The 23,871-nt window shown below is 45.2% G+C and overlaps 1 protein-coding gene across 1 annotated transcript in view; it reads right to left on the bottom strand.

Annotated features, from left to right (window-relative positions):
* The window catches only part of PDE4B (phosphodiesterase 4B), a 178,325-nt gene that overhangs the window by 141,445 nt on the left and 13,009 nt on the right, over positions 1–23,871 (bottom strand). The window contains exons 2-3 of the mRNA XM_077182639.1: positions 15,509–15,617; positions 13,544–13,794 (exon numbers count right to left, since the gene is read on the bottom strand). Of these exons, the coding sequence (XP_077038754.1) occupies positions 13,544–13,794; positions 15,509–15,550 (293 nt within the window). The 5' untranslated portion in view covers positions 15,551–15,617. The remainder of the gene's footprint in view (positions 1–13,543; positions 13,795–15,508; positions 15,618–23,871) is intronic.

Raw genomic sequence — 23,871 nt, 5'->3', positions numbered from 1 at the left:
AAGGCAGGGACAACAGAGGAAATCCCATTTCCAAAGCAATAAAGCTGCTTTCCAAAGTGTCCATTAAGGAAGTGCTTCCCACCATTTGGCCATGCATAAATCAGTAATGAACTGCCAGCCCTGCTGGCCAAGGTGCTGCGCTGAGATGGGCAGAGAGATCCCAGAGAATGGAGCTGGTGAGGAGGGAGAGGAGCCTGGGGAGGAAGAGAGGCTCCATTCCCTCGGGGAAGCAGGGGGAGAGGGAACACAAAGTGCCATCCATGGGAATGCCAGAGCTTCTCCAAGCTCAGCTCGCCTTGGAAGGCTCATCCTGAGTACAGGAGATGCTTCCAGCACCTTCCAGCTCCTGGTGCCAATGGATCCACACTTCCCTGACAAAATTCCCTGGGAAAGGTCCCAGCAGAGCTCTCCTGGAGTTCCAGCTCCCACCCCTCCCGCTGCCAGCTCCTGGTGCTCCACACGCACAGGACCCTGCAGCCAACATCTCCCAGTTCTCAGGGATTTACAGCTTGGAATTCTGGCCAGACACCCTGCTTCACTCCAGGATGAGCCAAGAGGGGGTGAGAAGCAGACACTGGAGCTAACTGGCAGGAAAGCTGGGATCTCAAAGTCCTGGCAGGAGCTCCCTGTGTTTGCAGGGAATAGAGAGCACCCAGGGCATCAGAACTTCCAGGGGGTCAGGGAATCCTGGAATGGTTTGGGTGGGAAGGGAACTTAAAGCCCCATCCAGAGCCACCCCTGCCATGGCAGGGACACCTCCCACTGTCCCAGGCTGCTCCAAACATCAACATCCAACCTGGCCTGGGCACTGCCAGGGATCCAGGGGCAGCCACAGCAAATCTGGGAATTCCATCCCTGTGCCAGGAATTCCCAATTCCCAATATCCCATCTCAGTCTACCCTCTTTCACTTCCAGCCATTCCCTGGGTCCTGTCCCTCCATCCCCTGTCCCCAGTCCCTCTGCAGCTCTCCTGGAGCCCCTTCAGGCCCTGCCAGGGGCTCTGAGCTCTCCCTGGATCCTTCTCCTCTCCAGGTGAGCACCCCCAGGTGTCCCAGCCTGGCTCCAGAGGGGCTCCAGCCCTGCAGCAGCTCCATGGGTTCCTCTGGGCTCTCTCCAGCAGCTCCAGGTGCTGCTGATGTTGGCCCCAGGGCTGGGGCAGCTCTGCAGGTGGGGCCTCACCTGAGCAGGGCAGACCCAGCCCAGTCTCAGCCACCATCACTCCCAACCCTTCTCCCAGGGCTGTTTCCCATCTGTTCATCCCAAGATTGACCCTGGTTTACAAATGAAAATGATTCCCTGAAGAGCCCAGAACACCCTGCACTGATCTGTCCATCCCCACAGATTACTGTCTGCAGCCCAAGATAACAATTCCATCAGAAAAGGGAGCAGAAAGATGAAGGAATTGTTGAGGAGGCGGAAAAGATGATTGAAGGAAAGTGCCTGGCAGGAAAATGAGACCTCTTGGAAGAAAAAGGACAATTAAGGAAACTTTCAGAAGTTTAAGTGCATTTGGGTGAGATTCCATCTCCGCTCCCCAACTCGCTGAAGAGTCTGGAAGTGCTGGAAGTTTCAATATATTTGATTAAAATAACTGATAGGGTGGGAAACAACATTTCCAAGGCTGCAACTCCTCATCAAAGGCTGATCTTGAGTGTGCTGAGAGCAATTGCTAAGCAACAAGAACACATCTTTCTTCCTCAGCAGCACCATTATTTACCTGTTCCCAGTCCTGATAGCCGGGCTGCAGTAAAACACCAGGGCAATGGGAATTCTGGAGTGCCCTGCACGCTCCAGTAGCAAAGGAAAAGCTTTGAGTTGACGTTTCACAGCACTTTCAGCCAGGGCAGAGCAATTGGAAAATTCTTCCTCAGAGCACATTTAGATTAAAACAGTCAGGAATTCCCCTCTCTTACTCCAGCCCCTGTTCCATCCATCCCAAGGGCATCCCAAAAAGGTTCCACCAGCCCCACAGCAAATTAATTAGAGAAATTATTTCAAGGGACTGTGCTTTGCTGCTGCTGCTTGGGCTTCTTTTTCCAAGCAAGGAAACCCAGGGGAAAACATATTTTTAATCAAGTACAAAGTCTCCTTTCCAGAAATCCTGGCTGACAGAATTCCCCCTTTAACAGGAAAAATAAAATCTTTATTATAAACTTCCAAACAATCTGAAAATTAAGATTTTTCTTTATAAAATAAAAATCACAGATCCCTGCTGTGTGTTTTAATTGTTGCTCAGTAATTTATTTTTTTTTTAATCCATGGAATATCCTTGTGCTCCTGGAGCAAGAGGGGCTGTTCCTTCATTAGTTCTGGAATTACTTGCAAGGTCCCTCACACACAGCAGCATTTCCCTGGCTTAAATCAGGCCCAGGATTGGAAAGGTCAGGAGAGATGAACAATTCCAAACATTTATAAAAGCTGAGGATGCACAAGGGAGGATTCAACCCCTTAAAATCCCTTTTAGACTAAAATTAGACCACATTTGATGGGAAAAAAGCCCATTATTGGGCCAGGACACGATGGGGTTTCACAGCACCATCCCTACTTGAGGTGGATTTCTGCCAAATGGGTTGGGAAAGGATCCATGATGGAATTCCAGCAGAGAAATTCCAGGAGCCAAGCAGGTCCATTAGATCTGGGAGAGATGAACATGAGCCTGGAGAGGAGGCAGGGAAATCAGCCAAAGCTCATTCCCAGCAGGAAATAAAAGGAAAGGAAAGGAGGAATGTCTGGGTTTGGGAAAGGGTGGGAAAACGAGATTTTGAGGAAAAGCAAACCAAGCTAAGGCAGGAGAAAACCCTAAAAAACAACTTTTTCTTGGACTAAACCAACACAGAGACTGGAGAGAGAAAAAAAGAAGGAATGAGAGAGCAGAGAACACAGGGATTGTCATTTGTACTGGAAAATAACTGGGTTACAGAGCCAGCAGCAGAGCATGGCATAAATCTGTGGGGGAAATGTCACAGGAGTGACAGGGATGTGATCCTGAGCTCAGCCCCTGAGGCAGCAGCTGGAGCTGCCAGGATGAGGCAGCACCAGGAATAAATCACAGCAACCCCGGCAGTGGAGACAGGCAGAGCGAAGAAAAAGGATCAGAGAGAGAAATGTCTGGAGCAAGACAAGGAAAACATCAAGGAGCTGGGAGCTGGAGGAGGGAAGCAGCCAGGAGAAGAGAAGCCAGGGAATGAGGCCTGAATGTGGAACTGGAAGTGGATTGAAATGTCAGAATAAGGAATGACAGGCAAGGCTTGGAGTGAAAGCAGCGGCTGTGGGGAAGGAGAGGGCAAGGAGGCAGGGATGGGGAAAGGGGAGCTGGGAGCAGCTCTGTGGAAAGCTGGAAAACATCCCCAGGAAATCCAAGGGACTGCAGGGAAGGATGTGTGTGTGGCACAGAACCCACAAAGAACCCACAAAGAACCCTTGTGTACAAACCCCTTTATTTGTGGGACCTCTGCTGCAGGGATGGAGCAGCTCTGGAGACACAACAGGAGTGGAGAAAAAGGGAAAAGAGAGGAGAGGAGCAGGGAAGGGACGGACATGAGAGGAAATGATAAAAAATAGAATTCATTTCTTCCCTTATTTGCCTTATACTGCATCCAAGAGATGCCCTGTGCCCATCCCAGGTGACTGCCACTAATTCCAGAACAAGACCAGTCCTAGCTAATTCCACTCCATCCTAGTCCCAGTTTTACTTTAGCTCCCTCAGAGAAGCAGCAAATCTGCCCCTAGGCCTGACCTAAACACCCCATTGGCATTTCAACCATCCCACACAACCCTGGGGATTAAAAAGGTGATTTCACCTGAAAAACAGGAATTCACCAGTGGGATTTGAGCTGCAGTGGACCAGCCACATCTCCAAACACCCAAACCAAAGCCAGGGTTTAACAGGACAACAATGGAACAGCAAAATGGAACATTTTGGGGAGCATCACCCCTTGGTCTGTGAGGATGCTGATGTTTCCCAGAGATCAAGTGCCCAAGGCCAGGCTGGATTCCTGGAGCAGCTGGGACAGTGGAAGGAGATGAGAAGATCCTGAAAATCCCTTCCAGCCCAAACCAGTCTGGAATTCTACAGAATAAAAAATCTTCAACCCTCCCTCGATCATCTCCTTTTAACAGAAGGCTGAGCAAATCCCAGGAAAATCTTTCCAGCTCACAAGCAGAAGGTTTCATGGTGTTCAGCTGGTCAATTTTTAAGGAAAAAAACTCCCCCAAAACCACCTGCCTTGGCATCTGCTGCCTCACAGGCTGAGCTGCTGAAAGATGGCTCCACAACAGAGAACTGGAAATAAATTACATGTTTAAGGCTTTTCCTTCTCCTTCCCTGAAAGTTTCCTGCAGCAAGAGAAGCAGGAATCCATCCCTAATTACAGGTTTAAATGACAAATTCCCCATGTTTGAGAGGCAAAAAAAAAATTTTAATAACAATCCACTCTTATTTAGATTCCTGTTGGGAGATGAGGTTGTTTTATATCTATTAAAAAAAAGATCATTTGAAATTATCAAATAGTTAAAGATATCAAAGACAGTTTGAAATTATCCAGTCTGGATCTCCATTCCCACAGATTTGAGGGGCCTGGAATTTTGGGGAAGGGAATTTTTGGTTGGGAAAGCAATGAAAAACTGAACAAAACCATCCAAAAACTGAACTAAACCAACCAAAAGCTGAACTAAACCAACCAAAAGCTGAACTGAACCATAAGTTTTCCAGTATTAAAACATCCAGAATCTCAACAAGGCTCAGAAAACCAAGAATGATCTCCAGATGAGTCCCAAAAAATCAATTCCATCTTTAGGAAACATTCCCTGGGAGCTGGGAGTGCTTGGGTGCTCATCTGCTCACCCTGAATTAATGCCCCACGTCAGGCAGGCCCTGCTGCTGTTTGAGCTGAGCTTTACAAGGTGTTCCCTGGCACAGGAAATTATTTGCATTCAGCACACGCATGAAGGGGTTGGGAAGAACAGCAAACCCGGGGCCTTTCCCCTCCCATTTGCCCTAAACTGGATTTGGAACAGTTTTTTCCATATTAAATCCCCCACAAAACACAATTTATCTGCCAAAAAATACAACTTCATACCACGCTGTGATGCCCCTTTTTCTTACAGGTATTTCTGCTGTTCCCTCCTAGTAACTGGGAATAAATTGGTATTTATAAATTCATTATAAATTTATATCATTTAGATTTTATTATCAAATTATATAAGCCACCAGGGTGTGATGTAAGAAGGGAATTTGCTTAGCAACTTGGGATTGTGCCTGATTTATTCCCAGAGAACACTGAAATGCCTTCTATATATCCAGAGTGAGTAATCCCATATGTCAGAGCAATCTGTATTAATTGTGATTATTTCCTCATTTCACAGCTATAGATTACAGAAGGTATTTGTAATATATTACCACCAAAATTCAATGTATTCCTCACAGGCAGAGACCTCTAGGGTGACTCCAGAGAAAGGAGAAGCTGATGGAAAAAATCTGAAAATGTTGTGTATCTTGATGAGAAAGGCTTTGTGTTAAATCCAGAGATGGAGCAGGGAAAATTCCTTCCTGGAAAGGCTTTTCCAGCCCAGGGCAGGAGTGGAATTCCTGGCAGGATTTAAAAGCTGTGTGGATGTGGCACTTGGGGACATGGATGGATTTGATGACCTCAGAAACTTTTCCAACCCAAACAATTCCCTGATTTTTTAATAAAACGACAAATACAAAAAAACCCACCCAAAATATTGCTCTGTCACTCCTTGGTGCTCCCAAATAATCCCCTGGATCTAGCCCAGACACCCACTTTGCCTGGCCATTTTTGCATCCTGTCATGGATTCCCATGGAAAAGTGCCCAAAAAAAGGGACAAAAAAGGAATTTTGCAGCACCCTCCTCTTCCTTGCCACAAAAGGACTGAAATCATCTTCACCAGCCCACAAATTTCTCTGCTATTGGTCCCACAACGGCTGAGGAACAGAAAATTCCACCTTCCATCCAAAGTTTTGTATTTCCCTCCTGCTTTCCCAGACTTTCCGCTGATTTACAGAAATAATCCCAGTTTCATCCCAGTTCTTCTATTTCTTTGTGTCTCAGATCATCTCCCCCTCATCAGCTCTCTCAGATTAACCAGAATCAGGTTCATAAAGTGGATTTTTTTTTACAGCAATTTTTTCCCCTAATTCCAGGGGGAATTCCCAACATTCCCTGCTCAACAGCTTCCAGCTTTGGCAGTGCCTCCCGTTCTGGAGCTGGGAAGGAGCAGATTTGCTGTGCAGTCAGAATTCCCAATTATGGCTTCATTAAAGGAACCAATCCACAGCCAGAGCTGCTCGGTGCCACTGCCAGCAGAAACAGGGTCAGGGAGGGGGTGGCTGGGCCTGTCCCAGGAAAACAAAAATTCCATGATTTTTTCAGGGATAAAAGGTCTCCAGTGCTGGGTAAAAAGGCTCTGGAGCTGGGCTGAGGCAGCAGCACGGGACAATCCTTCATTCCCAATCCTCTGCTTCCTCCCAGGGACTCTCCCAGGGTTCTCCAGGCCCTCTGCTCCAAATATTCCAGCAGGGAATTGCCACAAAAGGGAAATCTGGAAATATTCCAGGTGGAGGTGCTGAAAACACATCAGGAAAGGTCCAAAGGCATTGCAGCCTCCCAGGGCCAGGTGGGCCAAGAGGAATTTGGGAAACTCAGGGAGCAACTTGGCCACAAGTGCTTAAAAATGGGATTTATTGGTGGATTTTGGGGAGTTTTGCTGGGAAATCACAAAATCATGGAATCACAGAATCACCAAGTTTGGGAAAGACCTTTAGGATCAGCAAGTCCAACCCTCAGCCAGCACCGCCCCCATGTCCACCACTGACCGTGTCCTCAGGTGTTACAAACCAAAAACTGAACTAAACCAACCAAAAATTGATGGAAAATAACCAAAACTGAACTAAACCAACCAAAAACTGACAGAAAATAACCAAAACGGACCTAAACCACCCAAAAACTGAACTAAACCAACCAAAAACTGAACTAAACCCAGCAAAAAAATGGAACAAAACCAACCAAAAACTGAACTAAACCAATCAAAAACTGAGTAAAACAACCAAAAACTGAACAAAAGTAATCAAAACCTAAACAAAATCAATGAAATTCTGAATAAAACCAACCAAAAACTGAACAGAACCCATCAAAAACTGCACAGAAGGAACCAAATCGTGAAGAACACGGATCTGATGATGGCACCATGGGAGGGTCTGGGTTGTCAGGGCCTGTAAAGCCCAGCTCAGCCAAAGCCTGGCCCAGGACCCTCAGGGATGATGTCCTGGAGCAGCTGAGCCCAGCAGGCCGTGCAGGTGAAAACAAAGGGGGTTTGCTCTTTCCCTGGAGATGAGTTATCATTAGTCAGAAAATCCTGTCAACCTCCTGTCTGATTCAGCTTTTCCATCAACTCTATTTCCATAATTTTCATTTATTTTCTCTGCTAGCGAGGGTGAAGTTTGAAGAAAATATTTCAGAAGCTTCGTTGTCTTCTGCTGATTAACAGTGACTCATTTCTTCCCCTTCCACACACACCCCAAGCTGTCTTTTTGCACTCAGGATTGAGGTGTATAATTAAAATTGAATCATTAAAAGCCTTTTTTTTGTGCTCTTCTGTTTTCAACCACTTTTATCTCCAGGCAAAACCCTGCAGCTCTGAACTTAGAGGCTCATCCTTGATAAAATTACTGGGATCACCTTGCAATTCACACAAAAAGGGGATGTTATGTGGAGTATTTGGAGTAAAATTCAATGGATTCAATAAATGGAAAGGAATTAAAAGATTAGGTGGCAACAACAAAATAAAAGTTGTGGACAACAAGTGATTTTGAAATAACCATAATTTTAATTCCTGACCTATGATTAATTCATCTTAAAATTCCTCTGGGTATCTAAACCTCATATTAATCATAGCTCTTTTATTTAGGCCTCCAAGAAAACATAAAAATACAGGTTTTTGAAGCTGCAAGAGCTTCAGAAACTGATGGCACCAGCCAAAATCTAAATATAGGCAGACAAAACACTTCTCTGGGTATTTTTAGCTGAGAAATTACAGCAGATTCAAGTCAGAGAGAGCAAAATCACCTTTTTTTCCCAGGTTTTTTTTGGGATAGGTTGGCATTTGGAATGACACAGCAGCAGCGACCTTGGGATATTTGGCCTGCCCACGTTTTTTTTTGGCAGGAAGGATTTTGGGGTTTGTGTTTTGATAGAAGGTCTGCAGGATTTGGGGTGGGGTGTCAGATGTGACCCCTCAGAGCCCTGAGTGCCACACGCGGCCATGGCTCGGGGCTGTGCCTCTGACTGAGCCTCAATCCCACATGGGAATAACAACCCCATCCCAACCACACCAGGAATGGGGGATATTCCCTGTGGGAGCACCTCAGAACATTGGGAATAACAACCCCATCCCAACCACACCAGGATTTGGGATATTCCCTGTGGGAACACCTCAGAACATTGGGAATAACCCCATCCCAACCACACCAGGAATGGGGGATATTCCCTATGGGAACACCTCAGAACATTGGGAATAACCCCATCCCAACCACACCAGGAATGGGGGATATTCCCTGTGGGAACACCTCAGAACATTGGGAATAACCCCATCCCAACCACACCAGAAATGGGGGATATTCCCTATGGGAACACCTCAGAACATTGGGAATAACCCCATCCCAACCACACCAGGAATGGGGGATATTCCCTATGGAAGCACCTCAGAACATTGGGAATAAGCCCATCCCAACCACACCAGGATTTGGGATATTCCCTGTGGGAACACCTCAGAACATTGGGAATAACCCCATCCCAACCAAGGATATATTCCCTAGAGGAACACTACAAAATATTGGGAATAACTCCATCCCAACCATGGATATTCCCTGTGGGAACACCTCAGAACACTGGGATTTTTTCCCTCAGGTTTTTTATTTTTCACCCCACATGGGAAGCCAGCTCATCTTTTTTTTTTTTCCCATTCCAAGTTTACAGCACATTCCCTCAGTTCCCATCTCCTGGAGTTTGAAATTATCTAAGATAATTAAATTAAATAAATTAAATAAAATTAATTAAATAATTAAATAAAACTCCAGTTTCTCAGGGTATTATCACAAAGTCAGAAACAGCATTGAAAAACCAAAGAAAATTTTAAAAAATCCAAAACCCCATTTCTTCAAAACATCATCTCCTTCTGAATTTCTGGGATTCATCCTATGGTTCCTGTTAAAGCTTCCCAGATATTTCATTTCATCCATGGGATATGGAAGGAGCATCAGCTTGGTTTCCCAGCCTGATTCCAGCTTTGTTATCCTTAATTTTCCGTGCAAATCCCATCCCCTTTATCATCCTAACTTTCCTTATCTACCCCTCAATTAATCCCCATTTATCTGCCCCTCAATTAATTCCCATGTTATCAATCCCCCAATTAACTCCCATTTTATCAATCTCTCAGTTAATTCCCATTTTATCAATCCCCCAATTTCAATCCCCCCAAGTAACTCTCATGTTATCAATCCATCAATTAATTCCCATTTTATCAATCCATCAATTAACTCTCATGTTATCAATCCATCAATTAATTCCCATTTTATCAATCCAACAATTAATTCCCATTTTATCAATCCAACAATTAATTCCCATTTTACCAATCCATCAATTAATCCCCACTTATCTATCCCCCAATTAATTCCCATTTAATCAATATCTCAATTCATTCCTATTTTATCAATCCCCCAGTTCATTCCCATTTTATCAATCTCCCGTTAATTCTCAGCAGCCTCCCAGGGAGGACGAGCTGGCTCTGGCTGGAGCCAGAATTCCAAGGAAGGTTTGGAGTAACTCAGCGCCCAAAATTTATCCCGAATTTCGGGCTGATTTAGCTCCTAGCGCTGTTTTGAATTTGCTGCCCACCACCACCATCTGGAGAACAACGGGAGTACTACAGGAGTAGAGACTGAGTAGATTTATCTCAATTCCAGGTGGATGTGGGGAATAGGATCAATCCCTTCATATTTTCCTTACAGATTCTCCTCTCTAGGCTCCACAATAAAATTATTCTTGAAGAAAAAGGACATAAATGAGGGATAATAAGGCAGCAAATCTATATTTTAATGAAGTATTTATTGCCATATCCCAAATATTTATCAGCCTCTCCAATCACTAAAAAAGTGCATTCCAACATTTAATACTAAACCAGATCAACTCCTCATGGAATTCTTAAAGCCTTGATTTCCTCACGCTTTGGGATTCACCATAAATCCCATTTTTGTTTCAACATCAAAATTTGCTGCAAACCCCTTCAGAATATCCAAATATCCCTCACACACCTGAGGGAAACGTGGAGAAATGGTGGGAATGAGCAACAAATCTTGCCCAGGAGATGCTAAGGAGCAAAAAAAATTAGGAAAAGAACTTTTCTGGATGCTCCAAGTGTAGCTACAAATTTATTCTTCACACCCTCACTCTTCCCTCCTGCCTGGATTTCCTAACACAAAGCTGGAGCAGGACTGGGGAAACATTTGAACAACTTGGATGAAAACAGAGGCAAAAATTGTGGAGAAGAAGCTTGGAAGACTTCTCCACTCAGACTGTCACCTGAAGATCTCTATCCCATGTGTCTCCTGCCTTGCAGGACCCAGAAAAGCTGTTTTATGGGAATATTTCCTTCCTTTTCCACAGAAAATGCTATTACACCACACCTGGTTTGGAATTACTGCTTTGGGATCAGTCTCCCTTATTTTTCTGGCTGCCTCCAGAAACATCTTCCATGTTTTATCCACTGTTTTTTCCTTCAAATCTTTGATTAATTTGGGTTTTGGATCACTAATAAGCATTGAGCTTGCAGCTCCGTTGGATTTCTATCCCAAATCCACAATATTCTCCAACCTTAACATTCCATGATCCCATGGCTGTGCTCCTGAGAAGGTGGCAGGCCCTGAGTCATTGGGAATTCTGTAGGAAGAACTGCCTGGAATGGGGCAGAGCTCAGGGCTAACCTGGCCCAGAACCCCTCAATGCCCAAAACTTCAATAAAAAATGGGAATGTTCAGCCCAGTTTTTACAGGATCAGCTAATGTAAGTGGACAGGGAGGTGAGGATTAGGACTGAAATAAAAAATGGGATTCTAAACCCAGTTTTTATAGGCTCAGCGAGGTGAGGAAGATGCAGGAAGAGGAGCTGGGACCCAGTGCTGCATCCCAGTCACACCAGCGACTCCCAGTTTCTGTGTAGAACCGGGAATTTGCAGCACTACAGTGTGGGAACTCAGTGTGGGAACTCAGCCCATCGTTCCTGATGTCCAGAGATGCCAGGAGAACCCTTGGGGGTCTCAGAAACCCTGGAATGTTGCCAAGAGTGTTTGGTGGCTTGATTTTGATCCATCCACAGAAGTGACAGCAGTTTGAGGACATGAGAATCACTTTAGAGTGAAGGGTGTAACAGGGACACATTTAGAGGGTGAGATATAGACTTTAAGGTTTTTGGTACAGGGGGGTTATGGAGACAAGATGGAGGGATCAGGGCGTGTCTCGTCCTTCTTCTTTCTTCCTCTTGTCCTCCATCTCCTGTGGTGATGTTGGCACTTGGGGATTGGTTCATGGTGAAGGTGCACTTGCTAACATGGGTGAAAAGCATTGGGAAATAAAGGTAAATATTGTGTACGTAGATTTTAGTATAAAAAGACACGACCGCCCCGTGGGTGGTCAGAGAGTGCCTGTGGCTGCCTTGCAGATCAGACCTCTGCTGGGCAGACAGAAAATTTTGTAGATAAGAAACAATAAACAATCTGAAGATGGAAAAGCTGAAGAGTCCAGACTCGTCCTTTGAAACGCGGGCACCCAAGAACCGCCCTGCCCGTGTCGGGGCAGAGACAGACAGACAGACAGCCGGAACCGACACTACAGAAACAGCAACAACCCGAGCCGCGCTGTCCGGGCTCCAGGGAAACCCATCCGCACGGATCCTGCTCAAGCGGGAGAGAGGAGCAGCGATGCCCTCTTGTGTTCCAAGCGATAAATCCATGACAAATCCCGGCAATTCCTCCCAAACCATGGACAGAGGCACATTCCAAGCTCAGAGCGAGTCCATCCCTCCGAGCCCACCCCATGTCAGGAATGCAAATCCCTGCCCCACAAAAGGAACATTCGCACAATGCCCACCACAAAGGTGAGCCAACCCTTTTATTGCCAAAATTCCCAACCCATCTGAAATTAGGGAACTCGTTTGGTTGCATTTATCCCAGCAATTAATCACAAAACCTGGACAAAAGCTCTTGCAATTCCTCTATCTCAGCTATTCCAGAGCAGTTTAGAAATCCTATTTTCAGCAGGAAAACTCTTTCCAAAGGACTTAAACAAATGGATTTGGGATGTCCTCTAGAGCTGTTCAAATGGAAAGTGCTGAGCTTGACAGAAACCCAGACTCCAACTTGGAATAATGACGGGAGCATGGACCAGCAAACAGAGCCAAGAGAGGAAAGTTTAGAATCTAAAACAAATCCTAAACCCAGGTGCGAGCACAGAATTTCAGGTGCAGTTGCTGTGACCCCAATATTCCCATGAAAAGCACAACACACATCTTATCTTGCCATAAAATCCAGTTCCAGCACAGAACACCCAAGGCTTTGCCTTGCTCCTCTCCCTCTGGATTAATTCCCTTCTTTTGGCACTTCACCCCAGTTCCAGCTCTGGATCTCACCTTGGAGCAGCCCCCTTGTGATCAGCTCTCTGATGCTTTCTTGGGACTTACCTCGAGCCTATGGGATCCTCTCCAGCTGTACAAATGCAGGGAGTACTGAGCTTAGCAGAAACCCAGACTCCAGCTTAGGAACATGAACCAGCAAATGGAGCTGAGAATAGAGCATTTATAAACTAGAACCTAAAGCTGACTCTAAACCCAAAGTTGAGAGCATAGAATTGAAGGTCACACTGATGTCACCTCAATGTTCCTATGACAAGCAGGACACACATCCTTATTTTGCCATAAAATCCAGTTCCAGCATAGGAAAACTCTCCTCTCTCTCTGGACTGATTCCCTTGTTTTGGCACTTCACCCCAGTTCCAATTTTGGATCTCACCTCAGAGCAACCCCCTTGTAATCAGCTCTCTGATGCTTTCTTGGGGATTTATCTCCAGCTTAACTTTAGATCCCAGTGGGGTTTTTCCAAGCCTTTTTCCTCACACAGGGATGGGAAACATCCAGAGAGTCAGAGCCTTTTCCTCAACCCTTTGTGGGAGAGTTTAGCACCATCCTGAACTCGTGTGGGTGCCAAGTTAGGAACACAAATCCTCTGGTTGAGACCAGACTCAGAAGTTTCAAGAGAGGGTTTTAACCAAATGGAATTTTAAAAAAACATAAAAATAATTTGTTCTATAAACTTATACCTGTGATACAACAACTCATAGAGACTGATCAATCAGATTAATAGATATAAGATAATTAGATGTGCATTTATAACAAAAAAGAAGGGAAAAAGCCAATTTGGAACCAGAAAACAAACAAACGAATCCATTAATTCCTGCAAGCAGAATGAGATGAGCCTTACCAGTCGTGGTAGGTGGTGATGGCGATGCTGGGAGGTGGCAGCAGGGGCAGGGTGGTGGGCCTGCACACCATGTCGGGGCTCCTGAGGTCCCTGTCGGGGGTCCTGGCCCGCTCCGTCTGCCGCTGGGCCAGCGGGGGCAGCTGCAGGTTCCCCGAGCAGCACCGGCGGCCCCGCCACAGGTCAATGCCCAGGGCATGGCTGGAAGTGCTGTAGGATTTGCTGAGCCCACACTCCAGGTAATCCAGGGAGCTCTGCAACAGAGAGGCCTCTGAAATCCCTCCATTCTGAGTTGCAGTGTGATTTCCTGTTTCACCTATCCCAACCCCTCAGGTGTGCCAACCTCTCCTTTCCCCTTTGCCCTCCTGCCAAGAGCTGCCCATCAATCTTAACATTCCAGCAGGGTCATGGTGTGGTTGGCAGAAGTTCCAAAGATGCCCCTCAGCTCCAGGCTCATTGGCCTGTCCCAGTGTCTTTATCCCTTGAGCCTTCCCCTCCTCACACCTGGTTGGTCCTCACCTGTCCCTTTGTCCCTTCCCCTGTCCCCAGGGCTTAAAAGGACACGGGACCATGAGGCTGGGGTTCTGTTGGGAGCTGTTACCACATTCAGAGTCTGTCAGCCTGGAATAAACTCTGGATTAAAACTCTACAGCAGAATCCTCTCCTTTCTCTTCACCGTCCCCTGAACCTTTTCCACCAGACGTAAACTGAGTTCCTGCTGTGCCTGGATTTGTTCCCAGTGCCCAGCTGCAGCACCCAGCCTGCCAAAGGTGTCTCTGAGGTGAAACACCACAGCTGCTGCCTTTGGCCCAGCAGTGAGGGCCAGACAGGGCCAGGCACGTCCCACCTGGAAATATTGGGATTAATATTCTATAATTCTGGAAACAGAGCATTTCCTCCATGAGGGTGAAACACATTTGATTCTCCAGCCAGAACTAGCCCACCACTCCAGAACTAAATTCTACAAACAAATTATTTTCTCCATGAGGATAAAGCACAGTCAATTCTCCAACCAGAACTACCCCATAACTCCAGAACTGAATTCTACAAAGGATTTCCTCCACGAGGGTAAAATGCATTCAATTCTCCAGCCACAACTATCCCAGGAGAAGAGAACTCCACAGGTCCAGAACTAAATTCTGCAAACAAATTATTTCCTCCACAAGGATAAAACTCAATTCCTCAGCCAGAATTATCCCAGGACATGAGAACTCCACAAGTCCAGAACTGAATTCTGTAAATTATTTCCTCCATGAGGGTAAACCACACTCAATTCTCCAACCAGAGCTACCCCATAACTCCAGAACTGAATTCTACAAAGGATTTCCTCCACAGGGATAAAACACAATTCTCCAGCCAGAATTATCCCAGGAGATGGGAACTCCACAACTCCAGAACTGAATTCTACAAAGGATTTCCTCCACAAGGATAAAACTCAATTCTTCAGCCAGAACTATCCCAGGACATGAGAACTCCACAGGTGCAGAACTGAATTCTGCAAATGATTTCCTCCACGAGGATAAACCACACTCAATTCTCCAGCCAGAACTATCCCACAACTCCACAACTAAATTCTACAAACAAAGAATTTATTCCACGAGATATTTACACATAAAAAGGTGGGATCCAGAGCAAATATTCCATAAATCCCAGCAGCATTCCCTGCTCCCTGCCCACCCCACACTGCCCAAAGACCAGCAGAGCAAAACCACCTGGATAAAACAACTCCAAACCTTTCCAGGGCTTGAGTCGTTCATTCTTAATGTGCAGCTTTTATTTCCTTCTTCCTATCTAAAAATCCTCCAAGATTACCCATCAGCAATCAAAGTCAAACCAGTTTACATTTACCAAAGAAGATAAAATCAACTTTTTTTAGCTCATTTTCACAATGAAAAAAAAAAAAAAAAAAAAAAGGAAAAGGAAAAGGAAAGAAAAATAAGGAAAAATAAACCTTCAGCAGGAGCTCACCTCATCTGCAGTCACTGTCATGACACTTCTGCTTTTCTTCATTATCAGGTTTCAAGTGCAGCCCAGGATAAAAAACTTCAGGCAAACAGAATTTCTTCAGAGGGGCAACCTGAAAGAAAAAAAATTGTTCTATTATTTTATTTATAAACACATGGAAATTATATATTTATATAATTAAATTTAAATATATGTATACAATTATATACATATAGTAATTATATATAATTATATATCGCTTATATATTTTAAAATTAATATCTATGAATATGTATGAGTTAATTAGAGGTAATCATATATAATATATCTAATTATGTACACAGATTTATATATTATACAATTATGTCTATAAATGCTATACAATTTTATATAAATGGTAATATATGTATTAATTATATATTATAGAATATATATTTATATCAATACACTATTATATATTAATTATTTAATTATATAATAAATTTCTATTAATTATATTAATTAACTATATGACAATCACTATATATATATATTTGTATATAAATTTTTACATATTTTTGAATACTAAACTGGGTTGGATAACAAATAAGCCACTAAATTCCCAGCTGGTTTATTCCTGACTGCCCATTTGGATAAAATTCTGGAATTTTTAAGGTTGGAGAAGATTTTTAGGCTCACCAAGTGCATTCCTGAAGCAGCCTCACTGTGTCCCCAGGTGCCACCCCCCTGTCAGCACTGCCTCCCTGCAGCTGTTCCCCACTCTTAGCCCAAATTTTGCCCAGCTCCAGGGGCCCTTTTCCTGAGCACAAGGCTGCATCTCCTCAATCCTTGCTGATTTTCATGGAAAACCATCTCCAATCTGCTGAAAACCCTGCTGGGCACATTAAAAAATGAACAATTCAAGCCCTGGAAAGGTTTGGAGTTGTTTTATCCAGGTTTTTTTTGCTCTGGCAGCCTTTGGGCAGTGTGGGGTGGGCAGGGAGCAGGGAATGCTGCTGGGATTTATGGAGTATTTGCTCTGGATCCCACCTTTTTTATGTGCAAATATCTCAAAGTGTTTCAGCAGCTCAGCACCTGCATTTTTTATTTCATCATTACCCTAAGCACCATCAGAATTCCCTAAGAATTCAACTCCAGTTCTCATTCTCTGGTGGGGTTCGGTTTAGGACTGGGATTAAGGTAGGATTTGCACAGCCCCCAGGGTGGGTTTAGGGTTAGGATTAGGGTTAGGTTTGGGGTTAGGGGTAAGGCAGGACCTGCACAGCCCCCAGGGTGCATTTAGGGTTAGGATTAGGGTTAGGATTAGGGTTAGGTTTGGGGTTAGGGTTAAGGCAGGACCTGCACAGCCCCCAGGGTGCATTTAGGGTTACAGTTCGAACAGGACTTGCACAGCCTCAGGATGGGTTTAGGATTTGGGTTAGGGTAAAGATTAAGGTTAGGGCATGACCTAACCTTGACTCCAGAGGGGGTTTAAGGTTAGGACTGGGGTAGGTTTGGTGTTAGTGTAAGGGCAGGACCTGCAGAACCCTCAGGGTGGGTTTAGGGTTAGGACTGGGGTTAGGGTAAAGATTAACTTTAGGGCATGGCCTGTACAGCACCCAGGTCGGGGTTATACCCCAGAGAACTGGAAGGATTGTTAAAAACCCAAAATGTGGAGAAATCCCATCTCCACAAAGCTCAGCTGGCTCCTCATGCACAGCATATCCAGGGGTGAGGGAACTCTGGAATTGTGGAATGCCAGCTTGGAAGGGGCCCCCAGGATCTGCTGCTCCTGCTCCAGCCCTCGCTGGCTGCAGCCCTGGCTGCACAGGAGACCCAGCTCCCTCTGCTCCTGAACCTCTCCATGCTGGGAACCCTCTGCTTCCCAGGGCAAATCATCCCAAATGTCCCTTTTATCCACTGGGAAAAATTCTCTCCTTTTTGCACTTTGAGCAGCACAAAAGTTGTGCTCAAGCAGCAGAACCCAATTTGAGATTAAGTGCAACGATTTTATCCATCTTCAACAATGAACAGAATTTTAAAGCCTGTTATTAAAAGGATTAAATGATAAATCCCCAGATATCAATGTTAAATATGGCCATGACATGCACAGATAGGGATAACATGGAATGACTGCTCACTGCCAGAAAAAATAAAAAATTCCCTTTGTATGAGGACAAAATTAATGGAAAAACCAAAAGGAAGCAGCAGAATGAAGCAGATTTGTGTTTACTCAACTCCAATTTGGGCTTAATAAAGTCCAGTTTGGGATGTTTGTCACTGCCCTGATCTGCAGGGACTGGGATCCAGAATAAACTGGAGCTGCTTCCTGAAAATGTGGAATTTCACAAGGAAATCAATACAGAAACATCCACATAACAAAATAAAGAAACATCCACATAAATAAATATCCAGAGCAACTCCTGAGAATCAAGGAATCCTCAAGGCCAGAAAGGACCTTTAAGATCATCAATTCCAACCAGCACCACCTCCATATTCTCCACTAAACTTCAATTCACACATTCTTTGGGAAAAAAATCCAAACCAACGAGAATTTAAGAATATTTCTCAAACTTTGCTGAACTCCAGGACCAGGCTGGACAGCAGGAAGTGGATGTGGAGGGATGGACCAGGCTGACTGGAAGATCATTTCTGTGAAAATCTGACCCCTCTCACACCACAGCTTTTTAAATATTTATGGATTTGTCAAAGTCAATTTAAGCAGAATATTTATAATAATAAAATCCAGCTTTTGCTCTGTGGGAATTGCAGTTCTGAGGCCTGAAGAAAACCCAACACTTCCTTTAGTCATGACTAAATTCCCATTAAAATCTGACTCATTCTTTCCTGTGCCTTCCCAGAAAAATCTGACACCTGGGATGAACATTTAAGGGGAGAATAAACCAGAGCAAAACACTCCAAAGAGGCTTCCTGGGAATTCTTTCCTCATGAACATTTTCTCATTGATGCAGACTTTTATTACAGTTCCAGTACCCAAATCCCCCAAAAAAACCTCTGTATCCTAGAACATCAGTTTGGTCTGGGATCTGGGAATGCTGAACAGCAGCAAAGCTTTGCATTTGTTAATAAATGGTGAAGAAGAATCAGTGCTGCAGTTGGGTCTGATCCATTTTCCTGGAATATATCCCATGTGGAATATGAATTTTCCTTTTACATCAAGCTTCCACCTGAAGATTTTTGTGTTCTATGTGTTTCAAAACTGGTGGGAAAACACTCCAGCAATTCCAGAGGGATCCAGCCAGGGGATGAATTAAAGGGTTCCCAAGAAGCAGCTGACAGTGAGGATAAAATCCCATGGATTTGCCTGATTTTCCTACACACTGGTTACAAAAGAGCTGCCCAGCTCATCCAGTGTGAAATCCACTATTTACAGCAATTCCTAAACACATCCTCACGTGCAGCTTTGGCAGGGTTTGGGATATGAGACCCACGTTCCATCCTGTGCTTCCCCACAGGTTTGGGCTTCTCCATGGGCAGGGTCAGAGCTCCAGGGGGATGTGAGGAGCAGAGGGACCCCTCAGCCCCAAAGATCCCCCAGTCCCACAAACACAGCCAAGGCTGGCTCCCATTTATCCCATTTTCCCACTCCCTGCATGAACAGCAGTTTTGGGAAGCAGAGCTGTTAATCCAGCTCCTCTCAGCTTCCAAATCCAGCTCCTCCCACTCTTCATGGAGGCAGGACACAAACACAGAGTGAAACCCAAAGCAAATCCCAGTGAAATCCCAATAACAGCACATCCCACTGTCCCACACCTGCTTCTTCCTCACTTCCACCACATCACCAGAGCAGGATTTTTCCTCCCAACAAAATGGGGATCCTGAAAATGCTCAGAGATAAATACCAGGCACCTGAACTGTGAACTACTGCAGAAGCTTTTCTAAGGAAAGGGATGAAGGAGATCATCTGATCCCACAGGGAATTACATCAGTTGGGAGCTGGGATTCAAACTGGATTCTCCTTCAAATCCATGAGCACTTCACAGGGAGAGGCACCAACTCAGACAGGGTGACAGCCACCAAAAAAAAGTGACAATCTCAGGTCTGGCTCTCCCAGGAGGAACAGATGGGCTCCTGCTTCACATAAAACCATGGAGTGCTGTGGGTTGGAAGGGAAATTTAAATTCATCCCATTCCACCCCATCACGGGCAGGGACGTCTCCCACTGTCCCAGGCTGCTCCAGCCTGGCCTGGGAAACTTCCAGGGATCCAGGGGCAGCCACAGCTTCTGTGGGCAATGAGAAAGGAGGGAAAGGCTGGAACACTTCCAGATGGAGTCACTCCAACACCTCCCTGGGCAACTTATTCCAATGCCTCTGCACCCTTCCAGGCAAAATTCCTTCTCCAATTCCAAGCTGAACCTCCTGTGGGGCCGTTCCCCCTCCTCCTGTCCCTGTCCCTGCTCCCTGGGAGCAGATCCCAAACCCCTCCTGGCAGGAGCTGTGCAGAGCCACAAGGGCCCCCTGGGCCTCCTTTGCTCCAGGCTCAGCCCCTGCCCAGCTCCCTCAGCCTCTCCTGGGGCTCCAGATCCTTCCCAGCTCCCTCAGTTGCTCCAGCCCTCCTTGGACACATCCCTAAGAATTTCCCCTTTTTATTATTTATTTGCTGAGGAAAATGTTGTTCTTTTCTGTGACCTTTTCCCGTTTCTTGTGAGCAGCAACAGCTCAAGTGCTCTGTGGAGCTTCTGGCAGCTCTGAGAAATTCCCTCCTCCTCAGCAAACCCAAGCTGTTCTCATTTCCAGCAAAAGCTGGGAAGATTTCACAGAGCTCTGCAAAACATAAGCAAGGGCATCTATTAGCACTAATGGCTAGAACTTGGGAAAAGTGATTCAGAAAAGAGGGATTTCATGGAATCATGGAATGGTTTGGGTTGGGAGGAACTTTAAACCTCATTCCAACTGCTGCCATGGGACACCTTCCTCTCTCCCAGGTGGCTCCAAGCCTGGCCTTGGACTCTGTCAGGGATCCAGGAGCAGCCCCAGCTGCTCTGGGAATTCCATGCCAGCCTCTCCCCACCCTCCCAGGGAGGAATTCCTTCCCAACATCCCACCTGCCCCTACCCCCTGGCAGCCACTCCCTGGGTCCTGTCCCTCCATCCCTGTCCAAAGTCCCTCTGCAGCTCTCCTGCAGCCCCTCCAGGCCACGCTGAGCTCACCCCAAAGCTTCTCCTCTCCAGGAGAACATTCCCAGCCTTTCCTCCCAGCAGAGCTGCTCCATCCCTGGGACCATCCTGGAGATGGAGGATACAATCCCATGGATCCATGGCATGGAGCCTTATTTCCCTACCCAGTGGTTAAAGAACGGCTGCCAGCTCATCCAGTGTGAAATCCACTATTTACAGAAATCCCTAAAACACATCCTCACGGGCAGGTTTGGGATTCCCAGCCTCTGGATTCCTTCCAACAGCTCCACATTCCTCCTCTGCTGGATTCCATGGGCTGGATTTTCCCTTAGAGCTGCCACAGCCTTCCTCATCTTCTGCCTTTGCCATCCTCATCTTCAACACCTTTGCTACCTGAGACCACCAGCACCACCCAGCTCTGGAGAAGGGATTCTCCCACTCTGGCCTCTCCCAAGGCTCTGGAGAAGTGATTCCTCCACTCTGGCCTCTCCCAAGGCTCTGGAGAAGGGATTCTCCCACTTTGGCCTCTCCCAAGGCTCTGGAGAAGGGATTCTCCCACTCTGGCCTCTCCCAAGGCTCTGGAGAAGGGATTCTCCCACTTTGGCCTCTCCCAAGGCTCTGGAGAAGTGATTCTCCCACTCTGGCCTCTCCCAAGGCTCTGGAGAAGGGATCCCTCCACTCTGGCCTCTCCCAAGGCTCTGGAGAAGGGATTCTCCCACTCTGGCCTCTCCCAAGGCTCTGGAGAAGGGATTTTCCCACTTTGGCCTCTCCCAAGGCTCTGGAGAAGGGATTCTCCCACTCTGGCCTCTCCCAAGGCTCTGGAGAAGGGATTTTCCCACTTTGGCCTCTCCCAAGGCTCTGGAGAAGGAATTTTCCCACTTTGGCCTCTCCCAAGGTTCTGGAGAAGGGATTCTCCCACTTTGGCCTCTCCCAAGGCTCTGGAGAAGGAATTTTCCCACTTTGGCCTCTCCCAAGGTTCTGGAGAAGGGATTCCTCCTCTTTGGCCTCTCCCAAGGCTCTGGAGAAGGAATTTTCCCACTTTGGCCTCTCCCAAGGTTCTGGAGAAAGGATTTTCCCACTCTGGCCTCTCCCAAGGCTGCCCTCAGCTTTGTCCTAATTGCCAGGCTGACTTTAAAACCTGAATTTGTTGGTTTAAGCCATCAGGCATCAGAATAAAGTCACAAATTTATCTCCAGGAATAAATCCAATCAATTTTCTTACTATAAAAATGTTAAAGGCAGGATGATCTTTGTAGGGGCTTGAGAAAATTCCAAGCAAGTTGGGCATGGCCAAAAAACCATCTTGAAATAATTTATTATTAAAACTGTGCCTCAGCTTTAATTAGGAGGCTTCTTCCCAGGATATCAGCAAGATTGCAAGGGCTCCTCTTCCTCTGGAGTCAGTCCAAGCATTAAAGCTGGGAATGCCCCTGTCAGTCTGTCCCAGAAATTCCAGGAATTCCTGGATTTCCTGCAGAGGGGACAACCAGGTTGTCATTTCTCTTCACTTCTTTCAGTTCCAATTTAAAAAAAATAAATCCAGATTTTGCTGTCCTTAGGCCTGACATGCTCTGTGGAATTCCCATGAAATGCAATTTTCAAATTTTACCCATTTTTTTCGGTGACATTTTCCCGAATTTTCACAGATTTGTTTTCCTTGAATTTTCACCAGCCCATTTTTTATAGGAAACTTCCAGACAAATATTCACAGCTTGAACAGAAAAAAAATTTCTACTTTCCTGATTATGTCAGGGATTTTTAATCTTATCTTTCTAAAAAGCTCATCTCCTATTGTGCAAAAATGAAATGAAATGAACAATCAGCTCTGACAGCTCCAAAGGATTCAGTTCAAGTGTTCCCCACATCAGGACTTCCAAGGTAATTAAGGGAAAATGAGGCAGACTATTAAAAGATGCAATTTCTCTCCTTCTTGTTCCTTGAGCAAATTATTTGCAGAGCCTCCCACTCCTCAGGGCAGCTCTCAGAGACCAGAACTATTGTTGTTAATATTATTATTATTATTATTATTATTATTATTATTATTATTATTATTATTATTATTATTATTATTATCCTTACCATTATCATAGTCACCATTATTATAATTTTTATCATTATCATGATTTCTTTTACTTTATAATTATTTTATCATTTATTTCTTTTATTATTATCACAATTATTATAATTTTGATCACTATTGCTATTTATTAATATATTTATTATTATTTAACACTATTATTGTTATTGTCTCAATTTTAAAACACACCAAACTCCAGAAAATTCAGCCAGGCAGATTTCCCCCCTGCAGATTTTTAGGCTGATTTTTTTCTAAATTACACTTAACATTCCCCCTGTGTTTTTATTGTCATCCCTAAGCTTTGCTGGGCCCCCCAGAAAATGGGAATGCTGTGGATCCACGGGGATTATTATGGGATAAACTCAGCAGAAATAAAGCAGCCCTTGCCTCCTTGTCCCTCATTTACTCCTTCCCTTCCTAAACTCTCCCACAGGTTGAGTTTTAGAACCTTTTCTCCAAAAGGAAAGATTTCACATCCTCAGATCTCCTTCCCCAGGAGTTTTTCTGGGAAAAGCCAAATTGCCTGAAAAGAAGGAAATTTTCCCCTTATTTCTTTTGAATTTTATTTCAGAGCCAAGCAGCAAAGCCACACAATACCCCAAGAACACCAAAACAGAACCAAGGCTACAAAGAGAGCACCTCATCCTCCAGAAGTCTTGGAAAATAGAGAATATTCCAAACCTTGTCCCTTTTTCCTGTTAGAAAAACCACTAAGAATAGTGGGGAAAGATGAAATCCAAAATTAGAGCAGCAACTTCATTTTTAGGCTTTTAAATCCACTTTTTCGGGGTTTTCCAAGCTCAAAGTCCCTTGGGAACTCCACAGAATTCCATGAAGGAATTCCTGCCTGAATCTCCAGACATCTCAACCCCAAAATTCCATGTCCACAAGGCCAAAAATTGCCCTAAAATTCACTTTTTTAGGCTTTTAAACTCCCTTTTTATGGGCTTCCCAGGCTCCCCTGTGGGAACACTGCGAGAACATCAGAATTCCATCACGGAATTCCAGGCTGAAACCTCAAAGTCCTTCAACCAAAACTCCATCTTTGCAGAGCCAAAAATTGCCCCAAACCCCCACTTTTTTAGGCTTTTAAATCCACTTTTTTTTTTTTTTAGGAGTGTCATGAACGGCGGGAGAAATGTGACACACCATATGCGTGAATAGCAAATCTCGAAGTTTATTGAAAACTCAC

The sequence above is a fragment of the Agelaius phoeniceus genome, chromosome 8, assembly GCF_051311805.1.
Source record: "Agelaius phoeniceus isolate bAgePho1 chromosome 8, bAgePho1.hap1, whole genome shotgun sequence".
In the NCBI taxonomy this organism is placed as follows: Eukaryota; Metazoa; Chordata; class Aves; order Passeriformes; family Icteridae; genus Agelaius; species Agelaius phoeniceus.
This window is presented reverse-complemented; position numbering and strand designations above follow the sequence as displayed.